At 46.7% G+C, this 18,483-nt stretch overlaps 2 protein-coding genes across 2 annotated transcripts; both read left to right on the top strand.

The window, feature by feature from the left end:
- Positions 1-1,320: 1,320 nt before the first annotated feature.
- Positions 1,321-4,229, top strand: LIAT1 (ligand of ATE1). The gene is made up of 2 exons (XM_057717102.1): positions 1,321-1,507; positions 3,711-4,229. The coding sequence occupies exons 1-2, from the start codon at positions 1,321-1,323 to the stop codon at positions 4,199-4,201; spliced, it is 678 nt and encodes a 225-aa protein (XP_057573085.1). The 3' UTR covers positions 4,202-4,229.
- A 7,721-nt stretch (positions 4,230-11,950) lies between these two features.
- On the top strand, positions 11,951-12,691 carry LOC130840485 (Parkinson disease protein 7 homolog). The gene has a single exon (XM_057716064.1). The coding sequence runs from the start codon at positions 12,066-12,068 to the stop codon at positions 12,657-12,659; it is 594 nt and encodes a 197-aa protein (XP_057572047.1). The 5' UTR covers positions 11,951-12,065; the 3' UTR covers positions 12,660-12,691.
- Positions 12,692-18,483: the final 5,792 nt, after the last annotated feature.

An 18,483-nucleotide genomic window follows, 5' to 3' on the forward strand; every position in this document is an offset into this window, starting at 1 on the left:
CCACAGGAAAACACAACTTCATACACACTAGAATGGCTAAAATCAAAGACTTATATTTCAGTTACGTATTGTTTCATAACTTATCACCCCAAAACTTTGTAACTTAAACAGTTACAATCATTTTTATTATTTCTCACAGTTTCTTTGAATCAGGAATTCAGGAAGGGCTTGGCTGGGTGGGGCTGGCTTGGGAGTCTCTCCTGCTGTTATCGTCAGACTATAGCTCCAGGTGGAAAAGTGCGGGCTGGAACAGCTGGGCCATCTTTCTCCTTTCACACAGTCTTGGGGGCTCTCTATGTGGTCTAGTTTGAGCTTCCTCGCAGCATGGTAGCCTCAGGGTTCTCAGATATTTTACCAGGAGGCTCAGGTCTCCAGGAACAAGTCTTCCGCTAACAAGATAGATATGCCATACCTTTTATGACCTGGCCTAAGAAGTCACACAGTGTCACTTTCACCATATACTACTGGCTACATGTGGGCCCACCAAGCCACCCAGATTGAAAGGGAGTGGAATTAGACTGTGTCTCTTGATGTGGGAGTGGCAAGATTCTAGAAGAGCCTGGGTGATGAGAGATGTTATTGGAACCGTCTTTGGAGAATACAATCTATGGTAGATAAATCTGTAAAGAAAAGGTGACAGATCATACCAGGTCTTGTAAGCCACACTGAAGTTCAGTCTTGTGACGGCCTCCCCGGAGGGTTTTCAGCAAGAGAGTGAAATTGTCAACCATCTTAAAAATTTCCTTCTGGCAGCTGTGTGGATAAAGAATGTGTCGGGTTTGGAAGCAGAGACCATTTAGGAAAGGGGTCCAGAAGTTCACGTCGCAGGCACGGTGGTCAGCCCTAGCTTAGGTGAGGGCACGGGTAGAGAGTGGGGGCAAGGAAGGTCACCAGGGCTCTGGAAGAACCAGCTGTTTTTGTTCACGGAGATTCAGAATGATGGAGAAAAGAGTTTGCACACGTTGGGCTTGAAAGACCAGGGTAGATGTACAAGATTGGAACTCGGGAGATAAAAATTTAGGAGAGAACACACAGCATTTAAAAGGGCACAGGAGTGGAAGATGTGTGTCAACGCAAGCGTTCAGAATCTTCCTACTCACTCCTCCTCTTAGCATCGCGGACCAAGCCAAGCGCGCAGGCTAAAACACACATGCGCACTCCTCGTCCGCCAGCGGCTCCTGGGCAGCAGCTGCCGGATTGCGCACGCGCGGTCGCCATGGAGACGCGTGTCCCTAGCCGGGCCCTCTGCACCTGGAGCCGCGGGCTCAGCTGCAGCGGGTCTCGGGCTGCCCCAGGCGCGAGGGGCGGCCCCGCGGGTGTATGGACGGTGGCGGTGGGGCCGGGGCGTCGGAGGAGGGCGAGGACGAGGAGGAGGAGCGAGAGGGCTGCATGGCGGCCTTGCAGGGGTCCAGACTGCCCCCCATCACGGGCTGCGCCTTAGAACTGACCAAACGGAAGGTGAAGAAGAAAAAGAAGAAAAAGACCAAGGGGTCGGGCAAGAAGGACGGTAAGAGGAGCAGCTAGCGGGCAGCCTCAGCTCCTGTACCTGAGATTCTTCTCCGAGGACACCTACCCCACCCCTCAGAGACCCCCATCTACTTGGGGACCAGTTCAACCCAGAAACAGAAACTCCTCAGTCCCAATCAGAGGTCCTCCCGCTCCCCGCACATGATGCTCCAGCCCTCCCCACAGAGACCGCCCATGTCCGCAGAGACCCCACATCCTGCGTGGAGAATTCTCAACATCTGTGGAGACCTTCAACCCCACACAGACATCCCCACAGAGCCTCCCAGCCCCACACTGTGACTCCTAGCTTTACACAGACACTCATCTGCCTAATCACTCAGTCCAAACTCAGAATCCTGAACATCCATACCTTCCCCACGGAAATCTCAAGCCCTCCTACAGAGATGTCCCATCTTCACACTTTCCCCACCCACAGATACTAGGGCACTAGTGACAGACGCTTTCACTCATACACAGAGTCACAGGCCTTCCACCTGGAGACCCTCCTTACACCCTCATTCATTAGGGGCACTGCCTCTAGATGCTATGTATTTACTCAGTACATGCATATAAAACACCCTCCTGGCACAGACAGCCCTTCACCTTCCCTCATCCGCCAAGGCCAGCCTCTAACTGCACACAAATGCCATCACACCAGTCACTGCTACACACTCTTACAGTCCCTAACACCCTCAACAACACCCCCTTCTATCAATATAACCACCAAATAAAGCTAAAGCACAGATACCCCAGCAGGCGCACACTTTCACAGTCTGCACACACAGACACTCTGCTACGCACTCACATGCTAGACCCCTCCCGTACACATAAGACCACACGCATGGGGTTCACACGCTACGCTCTCCTGTGGACACTTCACAGACACACACCCACCAGCAGCTGCCACAAACCCACAGAGCCCTGCGGCTGACCGAGCTCCTCTCGTAGAACCCTCTAGGGGCTTGACAAAGGCCCTGAACACCTATTTGTGGAGAGGGTGCCACAGTGAGATAGAATGCGCCTGTCCATGGGTGCTGTAAATCTCTACTGTCACTTGTGTGGTTCACCTCAGTGCCTCTGGGGGTGGCTCTCATTGACCCTGGCACGGCTAGTCCTGGGTTCAAGTTCAAGTTTCTGGGCTCTGGTCCTCTTTGTGCAGAGCCGGCTCTCCTGGCAAGCTGGAGGCAGAAAGAGTAGCAGCCTTCTCTTGTAGTTTGGGGAAGGGAGCAATGGGCAGATTATAATTACTTCTCCAGGTGGAATCGTAATAAAAAGGCAAGAAAATAATTCTGGAGTTTAGGTCAATAAGCCCCATGTGAAAGAAAAAAAAATAAGCCCCATGTGTAGCTGCCAAACCAAATTAGGAAATTTATTATCTTTTTAGCTTAGCTTCTGACTCTAAAAATTACAGTGGTGTGTACCTCATACTGTCAGCAGGGGACACCAAATAGTTTTGGGGGAGTAGGAAGATATAGGAATGCCAGGAGAGGATTTTTTCCCCTTATTTTCTTCTCTCTCTTTTTTTTTTTTTTTGGTGGGGGGAGGGAGATTGATCTCTCCCCAAAAAATAGGATGAGCTGATGAAAGAATCACAACTTGTAGTACTGTATATGCATATTATGTAACTCAGAAGTGCTATTAATATTTTTAAAACAGTATAAGCCACACAGCAAAAGTATTTCCTGGCTTGGCAGAATGATTTCCACACTCAGATTTAGGAAGCTTTTCTGCTGTTCTCCATTTCTTCCATCATAAAGTGTCTAGACTAGGGGTAAGTCATAGGCTCACAGAATTGGACAGTACCTTGGCAAGCACGTGGGGAGGCGAGGAGGGGGGCAGTGTGGAAAGAACAGGGCACTGAGAGTCAGGTCTGCGTTCAAATCCCAGCTCTGCCACCTGCTATGTGACATTGGCAAGTGACTGAGATTTGGGGAGTCTGTTTCCTCACCTGGAAAATAGGGCTGATAGCCGTTACCCTGAGGTCCTGGTTCATAGTACGTGCTCAATAAAAGGTTCCTCCCTCCCCAGAATGACAACCCGAAGCATAAGAGCAGTGGGTGTGTATGCGGCTGGTGGGCTTGGCCACCTGAGCCCTGGGTAAGGAGGGGCCTCCAGTCCCGCACTAGATCTTTAGTTTGGGCATCACCCCCCAGCAGGCTGAAGGCAGGCATCACAAACACTAACACCGCCCATCTGCTCAGCAGATAAACATCAGAGTCGAGGCCTGAAGACTCAGCAGCTGTCGGCATCCTTCCATGACATCTTAAGTCCCAGCAAAAATCGTGGCCCAGTGCCAGAGCACAGACAGGCCGGGGATGAAAGCAAGCTCAACCCCTCTTACTCCTCCACCAGAAGTCTCCCCCACTTTACCGAAATAGAAGAGACCCTTTCCAACCAGATCAACGAAAGTCTGCGCTGGGATGGCGTTCTCGCCGACCCAGAGGCAGAAAAGGAAAGGATTCGCATTTACAAGCTGAACCGCAGGAAGCGGTACCGGGTCTGGGCCCTGAAGGGCTTTCACTTTGACCCCGGTGCCGAGGAGACCCCCGAGAACCCAGCCTACCTCTCCGACCAGGACGGCAGCAGCAGCAGCCGGCAGCCCTCGCTGACAACCGAGCGCTCCAATCACTGCTTCGAAGGAAACCTTATCCCCAAGCTCCTCCACTCTGATTTAGCTACTGCTCTGCCTGAGTGAAAGCCCACCCGTGGCACGGACCAGCTTATAATTTATGCTTACCACAAATTTATGTGATTAAAAAGAAAAAGAATAAAAATAAAAGGAAATCGGACCTACCTCCGAAGGGAGCAGGTGTCTGGTGTGTTGATGAGGTCAACTCGCTCTCCACCAAAATGCCCCTCATGGCCTGGGAAGCCAGAGCTCCTTAAGGGTGCAAGCAAGTTGATGAACAGAATTCTTTTCCGAATGTCCTTTTTTTCTCAGATAAGCTGGTGTCTCTTTGTTATTTAATTTCCCATCTCAATTAGATAGCTACAATCTCCCCCACCCACAAAAAAAGAGAAAGTGTGTAGATTGTATCAATTCTAAGTCTTAAACTAATTTCATGGGTACAGTTCCTTACACAGCATGCTTTTGGAGGCCCAAGGAAAATATCCCAAATTCCTTGAAGACTTTTTTTTCTTTTAATTAAATATACTCCCTGCCCTACGTAGCCTTCAAAATAGGCAAGTTCCAAATAGGCAAGTTCCAGAACGTTGTCTCTGGGAGATTATTACGCGAAGTCTCGAAAGGAATATTGCTTCTCTTATCAATATGGTCCTCCTGTAATCCCCCAAGACAGCATTTCAAGCAAAGTTCTGGAACATTAAAAAGGCCCTACTATACTACTTGTTCTAAATCAATATTCTTTCTTCCCACAGATATTGAGTGAGGGCCATGTGCTGCCTTAGTTTGGGTTCTTCCAGAAGCAGACAAAGACTCCACTGCAAGTAGACTATCTGGGAGGTGAAGGAGAGCTCAGTGCCGAGGATGCAGGGAAGGGGAGATGGCCTATCCAGGGACACTATTAAACCAGCTTCCATATTGGGCAACCAGGCCTCCATCCCACAGGGAAACACTGTCAGGATTATCCCCCCCACCCTGAAGGTGAGGGAGCTGGGGTGTTACACTCCCCAGAGGCATTGGCTGCGGGGTCCTGGGGGTGTTTGTTTCCTGGCATTTCCAGTGGGCCACACTCAGGCCAGAGGCCGACCTCAGCTGTGGCGGGAAATCACCCTCAGGCACAGAGAAGCAGCCCGAAAGTCCCAAGAGATCGAGGTGGTCTCTGGGGTAGTGCTGGACGCCTGTGTCCAGCACAGTACAGGCCCTGAAGGGGACAGAGGGGACATTTAGGATGAGGTCCCTGCCTTCCAAGGAGGTGAAGACATATAGTGTACTTGGGAGAAGCTGAAAGCCAACACAAAACATCACAGAATGCTTGTTTGAAAGTTAAGTGAATGATGAACCCAGTGACAGGGCAAGAATAAAGATGCAGATGTAGAGAACGGACATGAGGACACGGGGTGGGGGGGCGAAGGGGAAGCTGAGATGAAGTGAGAGAGTAGCACTGACATATATACACCATCAAATGTAAAACAGCTAGTGGGAAGCTGCTGCGTAACACAGGGAGACCAACTCGATGACTGGTGATGACTTAGAAGGGTGGAATAGGGAGGGTGGGAAGGAGTCGCAGGAGGGAGGAGATATGGGGATATATGTGTAAATACAGCGGATTCACTTTGTTGTACAGCAGAAATTGGCAGACCAGTGTAAAGCAATTATACTCCAATAAAGAGCTTAAAAAAAAAAAGTTAAGTGAAAATGGTCCTCTTGGTCTCCGCTAGCCCCAGGCTGACAGAGCAGCCCCCTCCCCCTTAAAAGGCTCATGCCAGGGTTTTCACTTGTTGGCCACTGCACTCTGGCAAGATATACTGAGGGGCTTTCACAAGATTCCTGTCCTCCCCTGGAGAGGCGGTTAGCAGCCGGGCCTGGCAGGGGCCCTCCCTGTGCCAAGGCCACACCTGTCCCCTGCTGCCAGGGTGAGGCACACCCATGGAATCAAGCAGAGGGGACTGAGGGCTCGGGTGCGGCTCTGTGGGGAGGAGGTGATGGGAAGCACCCACTGATAGCCTCAGACCCTGGTTCAAGGTAAAGACAGCAGAGGGTGGGGCGGTTGAGTTGGCATTTCCTGTGCCCTCTGGCTCCACCTTGGTGGCTGAGGGTGCAGTGCATGTAGGAGTCTGAGGGAACACCTGCCTCAGAATTCCTTGGTCACTTTGTATTGTCTTCCATGGGGGTGGGGACAGGCATGGCCTGCGGTTGTTTTTCTGCCATGAAATGTTCTGGGATAGTGGTGAAAGTGATACGCGTTGATCTCAGAGCTGCATTTTTCTCTTTCCCACCACGGGCTAGCTGTGTGACCTCAGACAAATTGCTTAACCTCTCTCAGCCTTAGTTACCACACCTGGAAACAGGGATGCAAATACCTACCTCAGTGTTGTGAGAATCAAATGCAGTCATTACACAAAGCATTTAGCATAGTGCCTGGCCCCTCAGGAAGCATTCAATCTATGGTAAGAGTTTTGAGCAGTGATGCTTTAGGTGGGGGCGGCCACATAGCCACTGGAGAGACTGTTCTGGGTGAGCATGTAGAGCGCACCTCAGCAAAGGGTGAGCTTCACGAAGAAACGTGGCTTCAGTGACTGGCTAGCTGATGGAATCCAAACAGACCACAAAACAACTTACAGGGGTCTGGAGCAAGAGGGAATGTAGCAGGAATGAATCGAGGGTCTCAAAGTCTGTGTTCTGGGGAGGGGGCTCTGGGCCACACAAGAACGTGCCTACTTGTAGCCTGGAACTAAATGGGAATCTGGCTTATGGACAAAATGGAGTGATTGACTTATAAGGTCAACATTGCAGGCTTGGATATGACTTCAGGCATGGCTGGATCCAGAAGGTCATACTGTGTCATCAAAATGTGTCTCTTTCTCCACATCTTGGCTCTGCCTCCCTGATTAGCTTCATGTTCAGGCAGGTTCTCATACCAGGATTGCAAAGATAGCCACTGACATCCTTATAGTTCATCGAAGAAAAGAGAGTCACTCCCGTGTCCATATAAACCCCAAAGAAGATCTGTGGCCTGGCACAGGTCATATGCCCATCAGTGGACTAATCACAGTGGCCAATGAAATGGAGTGTTTGCTGCAAAGACCTAGGTTATGGTGGGGAGGGGGAGGAGGGGAGGCAACCCCACTGGACACATGTACTGAACAGATTGTCATAGAATCTATAGAAAACCTACAGAGTAGAGAGTGACTCCCTCAAGAGATGCCAAGTAGATTTGTCCATTACTCCCCAGGTGAAGAACGATTCATTTTTAAAAGACCTTGACCAAGGGTCACGGGGGTGGATTGCATAGCATGAGTTAATCTCAACGACCTGGACTGACTGCACACTTATCTCCAGAACTACTGATCCTTGTCTAGCACTGTGGAATCTATTCACTAAAGATGAACAATGCTGTGTAACCATGGCTCCGTGAGCTGTTTTGGAGCAGAATATATCAGCTGGTCAGCACAGTTTAGTAATAATTGGGTTTATGATTTGCACCTGGTTTTGGCAGTGCCTAGGGGGTGGGTTTCCACCTTTAAGGCTGGTCAGGTAGCTAGAATGTACCTACGTGGCCAGCTTACTGAAAGACACTCCCACCCTGAGTAGCTCCCGGGTTTCCACACTAGTAGTGGTTGGAGACTTAGAAACAAAGTGCTTCTGTGTGAGCCTCTTAAATAACCACCGTGGACACGGCAGGAAAATTTCAGGGATGTAATGACTTTGGTGTAAGTTGGTGAGGTAGATGTTCCCCGTGATCTCTGCCTCCCGATGTTCACGCCCCTCCACTGAGGACCTATTGACTCTAATGACAAGAACCCGGCAAAAGTGATGGAATGTCTCTTCTGAGATGAGGTGACAAAAAGAGAATGTGTTGGTGAGGGGAGGGAAGGATGAACAGGTGGAGCGCAGGTGGAGGGAAGGATGCACAGGGCTGTGAAACTATTCTGTATGAAACTGCATGGGTAGATACACATTTGTCCAAACCCATAGAAAGTATAACACCAAAAGGGACTCCTTAACTATGGACTTTGGTTAATAATAATGTATCAATGTGGACTCATCAATTGTAACCAATGTATCAACTCACAGCAAGATGTTAACAACTGAGGAAGCTTAGGGCAGAGGACCAGGGAGGCTCATGTGGCAAGGAATCAATGTCTCCCACCAACAGCCCCATGAGTGAGCTGGGAAGCAGGTTCTACCGCCATTAAGCCTGGAGATGACTACGCTCCGAGTGACAGTTTGATTACAGCCTGTGAGACTGGAAACCAGAGGCATCCAGCTGAGCTACACCCAGATCCCTGACCCACAGAAACGGTGAGATAATAAAGTTGTTTGAAGCCACTAAATCTGGGGGTAATTTTATTACTAATACAGGTGGCTTCTTCCCTCACCATCAGCTGTGCTTCTCAGAGAGCTGCCTCCCCCTCGACCTGAGGGTGGAAAACCCCAAACCCAACCTTCTTCTAAGAAGCCGTGTGTTATCCGTTACCACAGACTCCCACCGTCGGTGCTCAGAGGAGGCTTAAGTTTGTATCCAGAAGCGATGCTGTGCCCTGCAGGGTTGAGGGGGCTGCTGGGTGAGTTAAGTGCTAGGTACGACTAGATGGTTTCTGTTATGCTTATATGTGGAGCTGTGGGTGGCTATTTATATTATATTTTCATGGTCTGCATTTTGCATCCTGTCCCCTACCTTGTAATTACAATATCTTAGGTCATTTTCTAGTTTATAGGTTCTTCTATCTCATTTGTTCCTCAGTTGAGATGTCCCCTGAGTGGCGGGAATTATTATCTCCATATTACAGTTTAGGCTTAAAGAGAAGAGGTGACTTACTTGAGTCACACAGCTTGTAAGAGATGGGCTCCAAGGTCTCCGATGGTCTTTTTAGAGAACATTTATCAAGCCAGTGCTCTGTCTGCAGTTCTCTGCTAAGTGCTGCCAGAATACTGGGAATAACCTTTCCCGGGATCAGGCTCCTCCCTCTCCAGGCGCAGCAGAGGCATCACACACCCGACATAGCATGTTTCCATCTCCACAACCATCTCTGAGAGGCGAGGTGTCGTGATCCCAATGACACGTGAGGAAATGGACACAGATAGGGAAAGTGACCTGCTTGGGGTCACTCAGAGACTAAGGGGAGGAGCTGGGATGTCACACCCAAGTCTGGCAGGTTCCAAAGGTCCCGCTCTTAATCGCTGTGCTGTGCTGCCTCACACAGGCTCCCGAAGCAGAGGGGAGCCAAGCTACACCCCTCCTGAAGCTCCACCACCATGGAAAGCGGTTGATGCAGACAGCACCTGGGCCGCGTCAGCAGGGCCAGTGGCTGCAGCCAGCTGGGGTGCAGTTGAAAGGAGGGAGTCCTTCTGGGAACTGTGGCTGGCAGGGAAGCTTCCTGGAAAGAAGAGGCCTGGGGAGGTAGAAATCCCCAGCCACTGGGTTCCGGAGGGCCCCAGGGTGATGGGAAAACACTCTCTCAGGCCTCCTGGCCACTCTGTGTACTTGTTCATAGTCAAATCTGGTTTCAAGTCCTTTGAAACTCTTGTCACGCACGCTTCTGATCATCACTGGGAAGAGCTTGGGAATGATCCTCTCCACCTCACCCTAGGCCCGGCAGACCCACATGCAGCTACGTACTGCCCACGCCTTGGTGTTGAGGATGGTGCCAAGGCCTGGCTGCTCAAAACATGGGCCTGGGACCAGCAGCACCCACAGGACCTGGAGCTGGTTAGAAACTCTCAGGCCCAAGCCCAGACTTCCTGAATCAGAACCTGCAGTTTAACAAGCTCCATAGGTGACTTATGTGCAAGTGGATGTCTGAGCAGCTCCGGTGCTTGGGAGAGACTCCCCCCAGATCTCTCACATGTCTGCACAACTAGTGAGGAGTCACTGACTGCCCCCCCTTTTTTTTCTTTTTTGGCTGCAACTCACAGTATGCAGGATCTTATTTCCCGGACCAGGGATCGAACCTGTGCCCCCTGCAGCGGAAGCACGGAGTATTAACACTGGACCACCAGGGAAGTCCCCTTTTTTTTTTTTTTTTTTTTGCCTTTGTTATTTGAAGGATGTTGGGGTGACCAACAGCCTTGGAAGATAGACAGGGTCTCGATTCTGGTTCCTAAGCTCAGAGTTCCTCTCCCATAAAACACCCCTTATATCCCAGTGCCACCTGGCCCCCTCTGCGTCATTCTGTGGGAATTGAGGCTCTGGAAACCAACAAATGCTGACTCTCTAGCTATTGCTGTGACTCATAAATCATTGTTTGTCTCTGACCCAAGAGTCTCATGTCTTTAGCCAACGTCCATGAAAGTGTGGAGGTTAATGTGTTAGCTTGCACTTGCAAATAGTGTAAAAGCTCAGACTCTACACAGCTGTTTACATACTGACCATTTAACTCTCTGGTTTCTCTACACTTAAGTCACCAAAAAGCTGTACCATGTTCTACACACAGGTTTTACTTCTCAGATTACACAGGAAACGCATGTATACTACAGACAAATCAGAAGTTATAGAAAAGCAGAAAAGTGTTTTAAAAACACGCAATAGTCTCACCATTCAGAGAGAATGGGCCTCATCTGTTTGGTATCCATCCTTCCAGTCTTTTTCTATTCAAGTATCTACATACAGGAAAACAAAATTAATGGGGTAAAATTACGTGTGTTGTCTTCAAATGATCCTCTTAAAAATGCAGCATAAACATCTTTCCAAGTCCCTAAAACGACATCCGCATGCTACTTTGTAAAGCTTGCCTGCTATTTCATTGTATAGACTATTTATTCAATCTCTATTTGTGGACATTTACTTGGTTTCCTATTTTTTGGCTATTCTGAACAACTCTGCAAAGAACAGAGTTCTTTATATGCACATTTTAGTGCAATTGCCCAGTGCTTTGGGTACATTCTTGGAAGTGAAATCACAAGCCAAAAGACAATTAAAACAAGAAACACTTGTATAGTGGGGAAAGCGGGGGCGGGGGGGGGGGCCTGGTGCAGAATGAATTGGGAGATTGGGATTGCCATATATACATTACTAATGAGAAAAAAATGTCAAATTGTGCACTTTAAATATATGCAGTTTACTGTATGTCAATTGTATCTCAATAAAAGTTCTTAAAAAAAAAACTTGTATAGCTTTTAACTCATGGCAGGTACTATTCTAAGCACTTCACATGTATTAACTCATTTAATCTTCACATGTTCTCTAAGAGAAAAGAACTCATCTTTATTTTACAGAAAGTATAAGGGACTTGCTAAGGTCACACAGCTAATAAATGACGGAGTTGGGATGTGAATCCAAGTGGTCTGGTGAAGGGACTCAGGCTATGCTGCTCCAAAATATGTCACTGTGGCATAAGGATTATTTTGAGCCGAAGGCAACTGAAAATCAACAGATGTAGAAAAAGTTCTTTGTTCTGCCCTTATCTGCCTAAAAGCAGGGCATCAATTTCCCCTTGTACAGCTGGCACAGATTGCCCCCCACCTCCTGTACCACAAGGAGGAAAGAGCATCTGTTGCCACTGGAGACACAGAGGCACCAAGATGAGTCTGTATAAACAGACCTTGTTAAATAACCCTTATCTTCCATTAATTTCCCCAATTATTTCCTAGTCACTTTCCCATAGTTCATTGGCCCTAGAAGCCCAAACTCCCTTTCCTTTTTCTAGTCACTCTTCAATTTTCTCAATTTATCACCCTTTGTTAAAATGGTATATAAGCTCCCGAGTCTAACTTTTTTGGCTTTTCACCTCTGTGAAAACCTGTGTATGTAAAAAATATTAAGATAGGCCCGGCAGCGCGCGTGCGTGCCGGCGTGCATGCTTTCGTGCGTCCCGTTTTGGTTCGGTTCTGGCCCAGTCGTCCCTGGTGCAGCGGTGCCCCCGGGCCGGGCCGAGGCTCCGCGTCCGTGCGAAGAGAGGCGAGGATCAGTTAAGTCTTTAAAAATTACAACATAAAAATGGCTTCAAAAAGAGCTCTGGTCATCCTGGCTAAAGGAACAGAGGAGATGGAGACGGTCATCCCTGTAGATGTCATGAGACGAGCTGGAATTAAGGTCACCATTGCAGGTCTGGCTGGAAAAGACCCGGTACAGTGTACCCGAGATGTTGTCATTTGTCCCGATGCCAGTCTGGAAGATGCAAAGAAAGAGGGACCGGACGACGTGGTGGTTCTGCCAGGGGGTAATCTAGGCGCACAGAATTTATCTGAGTCACCTGCCGTGAAGGAGATACTGAAGGAGCAAGAAGAGAGGAAGGGCCTCATCGCCGCGATCTGTGCAGGTCCTACGGCTCTGCTGGCTCATGAAATAGGTTTTGGAAGCAAAGTCACAACACACCCACTTGCTAAAGACAAAATGATGAATGCAAGTCATTACAGCTATTCAGAGAACCGTGTGGAGAGGGATGGCCTGGTCCTCACCAGCCGCGGGCCGGGAACCAGCTTCGAGTTCGCTCTGGTGATTGTCGAGGCGCTGGCTGGCAAGGAGGTGGCCAACCAAGTGAAGGCCCCACTTGTTCTTAAAGATGAGAGCAGAGGTTTGACAGTGGGTTAGAGAAGTAGGCCGTTTGTGATCCATCCTCACCGCATTTGCTTTAAACTAGAAAGGGGGGGGGGCGTTACTGTGCAGAGACGCCATCGTCACCATACCCCCCAAGTGTGGCTGTGACGTGACAGCTGCACAGAGATTCCTCAACCTACAGTCCTGTCCCCACGTTTCTGAACCTTGATTACAGAATAAATGGGGCATTTCGCAAGCTACCGCTTGTTCCTCCTTCTACCTCTGGTCTCCGTTTTCTTGTGTGAAACCTGTTGACTATCAGCTTCATTTGCTGCTCTTAACTATTGATACAGCTGCTGAGATAAATGAACAGGGAACACGTTTTACACAGCAGGGAGGAAAAGCATAAAACAGAAATCGAAGAGGCTTGTGACTTTTCTCCCGTTCATTAACTGTGTCTCTAATATGCGATTAAAAAGTACCAATGGAAAAAAAAATATTAAGATCAACAACATTATATGCCTTTTCTCCTGTTAATCTGTCTTTTGTCAGTTTAATTCGCAGGTACCATGCACTAAACCTAAGAGGGTAGAGGAAAAGTTATTTCCTCCCCTCCCCGGCTGCAGAGTCTGTGTGTACCTTTACCATACATATAAGTCCCTATTTTAAATGCCCTCCTTGCTTTTCCCGAGAGTCCAGTAGGAAATAGTACTGGAAGAATATATGGATCTTTGATTTTGTGCCCCTTAAATACATACAGGTGGTGCTAAAGGCCTCTTCGAGCTTAGTGCCAGGAAAAAGCCCTGTCTTTAGGGGTTCACTTCCATATACTAGATATTGTCACAGTCTTCTTTCCGTTTTGGCTGTGCTTGTAAGGAAGCTCAAGACAAAGTTTTGTCCTCAGTTACAGCATCTCTTTGTAGTCTGGGTTCTGGTCAAGTATCTCTCCAACACCCACCTTCACCCTTTCACTATGTGGCCTTTATCCTTTTACCGTATTTTGAGTGCCTGTATCACACAGAAGGTGACTTTTGTAGTCATTCCTATTCCCTTTTGAAAATAAGCAGATACAAACAAATACTTGAAAAAAATGAATAAAAGAACTCATTTAAACTAACTTTTTGGACCCTTATTGCTTTGTAAGAGCTTCTGCAGGTTGGGAACAGTGGCGCAGATGTTCAGAGCATTCTGTTATTTGTGCTTGCCAGCCTAATTACCTACCCCAAGCCCCAGTGCGTTTGGAGAAAAGCAGTAATTTGTAATTAGCAGCAATTGGTTTGACACACCCAAGACCCTGCATTCTCATTCTGAAAAAGAAACCAACAAATGTAAAGAATAGAAACCTCCTGGGAATTCCCTGGCCATCCAGGGGTTAAGACCCCACACTTCCATTGCTGGGGACCTGGGTTCGATCCCTGGTGGGGGAAATAAACTAAGATCCTGAAAGAAGTGCCACCCAGCCAAAAAAAAGAAAGAAAGAAAGAAAAGAACCCCCTCCCCCGCCCCTCACTCACACACACACACACACACACACACACACACAGCCCCCTTATGCTCAGATGACTTGATTCAACACCTACACTACTGTGAGGTTGAAAACAGTATTTACAGTGCCGCCATCTAAAGGCAGTGTTGTCTCTTAGATTGGTCCGTTCAAACCACCATCAAAAGCTGCAGTTCTCCAGGGACTTCCCTGGCAGTCCAGTGGTTAAGGCTCTGTGCTTCCACTGCAGGGGGCATGGGTTCCATCCCTGGTCAGGGAACTAAAATCCTGCATTGAGGGGAAAAAAAAAAAAGCTGCAGTTTTCCAAAAACTAGTAATGGTTTAGGGGAAATAGGAGTGATTTTTATTTTTGCTAATATGTATTTTCTGATTTTTTTAAAATGAGCACATATTAGTTGTGTCATATAAACATTGATATACTTTTTCCAATTTTTTAGTAGGGAAAATTTCAAATATATACAAAGTAGACATAGTATAATGAAACCCCATGTACCCATCACCCAGTTTCTAGAATTACCATCTTCTACCATTCTTGTTTCATCTATCTATATCCCCATCCACTCCCCACTGCTGAGACCAGCTCGGTAACTCAGGGTGTGTGGGAAGACATTCGGGAACCTTTTTGATGTGGGCCGAGCGATGGGATTCTTGAGCAGTGGAGGAGCTGAGGGTGCGGGGCGTGGAGACTAATATCACCCTATTTGGTCCTGAAGGATGGCTGGTTAGCCAAAGACGGGTAAGATTCCTCAGAGGAGGAACAACCTAAGACAGGCACAGCCGCAGAGGGGCCAACAGGGGTGGTGCATAGAACCTTCCTTATATCACCGTGTTTGGCCCTAGAGGATGACTGGTTAGCCAGAGACGGGTAAGATTCCTCAAGGGAGGAACAACCTAAGACAGGCACAGTCGCAGAGGGGCCAACACGGGTGGGGCACAGACCCCCAATATCTGAGAGAGGTCTCCTGCCCCCAGGGCTGTTTTGCTCTCCACCCCCAGCTCAAGTCCACACCTGCTCAACTCAGACCCAGGAAGTAAACAAAGATAATTGCCTCAATCATGTGAGGCCTTTGACTGTTTATGAGTGTAACCTGAGAATGTTAGCCCACGAACTCAATAAAAGCAGCCTGGGATGAGTCAGCGGGGCTCTTGATCCGAGAGGTCTTGAGCCCCCCGGTCCCACTTTTCTCTTCAGTCTGTGTCTGTGTCTTCTTCAAGCTTGCGGCACCCGTCACTCACCTCGAGTCGCCGAGCTGGTCTCGGCAAGGGTGAACGACGGGTGCCGCAAAGCATAAAGAAACACAAAGACAGACTTAAGAGAAAGATGGGACCGGGGGACTCAAGACCTCTAGGATCAAGAGCCCCGCGGATTCATCCCAGGTTGCTTTTATTGAGCTCCCGACATTCAGGAAGTAAGATAGCATAAAGTTCCCACACTCCCCGTTGCGTCCCACAATCAATGTTTTCTCTGAAGTAACCAAATTTCTCTTTGTACAAAGGGCCTCATATGATTGGGGGCAGTGGTCTTGTGCAAGAACAGCAGAAGAACAATCAGTGCGTGCACAAGCAGCTTTCTAACTCGCGCTGACCCGGCTTTCCTAAGTCCGCACCCCTCGCTCCTCCGCTGCACAAGCAGGACGTCCTGCACCCAGTTGCTCAGCCCACGTACTTCAATTACTTTTGGCCATATTTTCTGTTACATTTTCAAGGCTTCAGAAAAACACCTGAATGTTTTCCCACACCCCACCCCTCTCATTTTTTATGCTTCTCTTTTCTTTGGGGAAAAATTACATTAGAATGCACAGATCTAAATTGTACAATCTTGACAGGGTATAACCCATGCAGCCTATGCCAATCATGGTGTAAAACATTTCCATTCCTAAAGAAAGTTCCCTCGTGTCCCTTCCAAGTCATTCATACCGCACACCCCTAGGCAATTGCTATTATTTTTTTCAACTTAGTTTTGCCCGTTCTAGAATGTTCTGTATATTGGACCATACAGTATATATTGTCTGGTGCCTGTCAGCATTATATCTGTGAGATTCATCCATCACATTAAATGTAGCAGTAATGCATTCCTTTTGCTGCTAAGCGGTATTACATTGTAGGAATACACACCAAGGTGGATCAATTCTCTGTTTGGTGGATGGACATTTCAGTTCCTTCAACATATGTCTGTTGCGAATAAAACTGTCATGAACATTATATACTTTGTGGACCCACATTCATTTCTTTTGGGTAAGTATCTAATGGCATTTCATTGTGATTTTAATTTGCATTTCACTGCTAATGACATGGAACACTTTTTCATGTGCTTATTTTCCATCCATATATCTTCCTTTATGAAGTGTCTGTTCAAGTCGCTTTCCTATTTTTAACAGGGCTGTCATTCTCATGGTGACGTGTGAGAGCTCTTTGTATAGTCTGGATATAAGTCCTTTGTCAGATGTGAGTTTTTTTTTCAGTGCATGGCTTATTTTTCATTCAATATTTTCTTAATGGAGTCTTTGAAGACAGAAATAAATTAACAAACAGTTTGCTTTTCTTTTCAGGTTTTCTATTGCATCTCATGTCAGTTGGGTCAGATAAAGTGTTTTGCTTTTTTTTCTTTTTCTTTTCTGAGTTTCTTTTTTGTTTTTTAAAGAACTTTTATTGAGATACAGTTAACAGACAATAAACTGCATATATTTAGAATGTACAATTTGGTATTTTTTTTCTTATTAGTAATGTATATATGGCAATCCCAATCTCCCAATTCATTCCCCCCATCCATCCCCCAGATAAAGTTTTTTAAAGGAATTTTTCCTATGTTGTCATAGGAAAAATTTTTTACCGATATTGTCAAATTTGTTGGCCTAAATTGTTCCTAATATTATCTTATTATGCTTTGGGTGCCTGTAGGATCTCTATTCAGTCATGATATTGGTAACTTGTGTTTCCTATTTCCTAATCAATCTAGCTGAGCTTTATCAATTCTTTCAAAGAATCAAATTTTTGTTTTTGAAATTTTCACAATTATTTATCTGTTTCCATTTCATCAATAAGAATATTATTTCCTTTCTTCCTCTGACTTTGCGTTTAATTTCATCTTTTCCTAGCATCTTAAGATGGAAATGGCCATAAGGGGGCGCTAGGGAAGGGAGCCGCTTCCTACAGTTAACAGTTGGGGTTACTTCTGGGTCCCCTTCTTGTTCTTTTAGCCTTCCAACATCTGTGTGGTCAACTCTCTGTATGAAATCCCCTTTGTTGGAAATATCTTGTATGGTTTTAGGTTTCCAGGCTGGACTCTGATTGTTATACACACAAACTAGCATTTCTTAAAGTGCATTCCAAAAAACACTAGTCCTATGAAATGCACATAGGTTCTTTGGGTTAATGAGTTTGGAAAATGTTACATACTAGATCTTCCCTTTTGAAGATTATCAATGCATGTTACCATATTAAAGGCTAAGGTAGATTATTCTTCAGCAAAAACTCACTCCTTCTCACATCCACGGTGGAAGTATGGTTCCCTTGATCCATTGATGTGAGGTTTGGCCATGCACCTTGCTTTGGCCTAGTAGAAAGTGGGTGGAAGTACCAGGGTGCCAGTTCCTAGTGTAGACCATAAGAGGTATTTATGTTTCTGCTTGCTCCTCTGGGAGCTTTTGACCTCTTCCATGAGAAGAATCTAACCTTCCCAGCCTACTTCAGAGACAACGGGAACAAACTTGAACTTAACACCTAACCTTGGGCAGAAATGCCCTATTAGACCCATAGACTCGTAAGCAAGAAAAAAAATGCTTACTGCTGTATATCACCGTGATTTTGTATGTGTGTGTGTGTGGGGGGGGGGGTATTCTATAACAACAGCTGATTAATACAAGGGTTCCAAGAAGCCTGCAATAAACATGTTTAGCATGGTTCAACTTTTCATTTCCCCAAACTTATTTGATCACAGAACCGTATTTTATTCCACAGAAAGCACTTTGGGAAATAGTGATGTATACAAACCACTGAATAATGATTATACTCCAAAATAAAATTATTAGAATTTAATTTTGACAAGAGGCATTCCACGCAATAGGAGTCATTACCTAATCAATAAAGTTATTCATTTCTCAAATTTCTGGGAAGTATACCAAATGGGCTTTCTAAGATTTATCATATTATTATTAATTATACCTATTGCTGTTTCTCTTGGGGGTACAAGCTTAATCTGATACTCTTAGAAAGGTTAGAAAATTGAAACATTAATAGCTTCAACACACTTTTGCCTCTCTCTACACACACACATTATAGCTTTAATCTTACACGCTTTACATATTTTTCCATCAAAACCTTGGAACTGCTGATTAGGTAATTCAGTTATGGAAAATTTACACACTGCAACCTAAA

This window comes from Hippopotamus amphibius, chromosome 17 (assembly GCF_030028045.1).
Source record: "Hippopotamus amphibius kiboko isolate mHipAmp2 chromosome 17, mHipAmp2.hap2, whole genome shotgun sequence".
Taxonomy (NCBI): Eukaryota; Metazoa; Chordata; class Mammalia; order Artiodactyla; family Hippopotamidae; genus Hippopotamus; species Hippopotamus amphibius.

Bases quoted from the DNA above. Each gene is read 5' to 3' on its own strand.
- LIAT1 (XM_057717102.1), top strand. From the start codon at position 1,321: ATGGACGGTGGCGGTGGGGCCGGGGCGTCGGAGGAGGGCGAGGACGAG. The intron at 1,508-3,710 runs GTAAGAGGAGCA...TCTGCTCAGCAG, and splicing joins GGGGTCGGGCAAGAAGGACG to ATAAACATCAGAGTCGAGGC.
- LOC130840485 (XM_057716064.1), top strand. From the start codon at position 12,066: ATGGCTTCAAAAAGAGCTCTGGTCATCCTGGCTAAAGGAACAGAGGAG.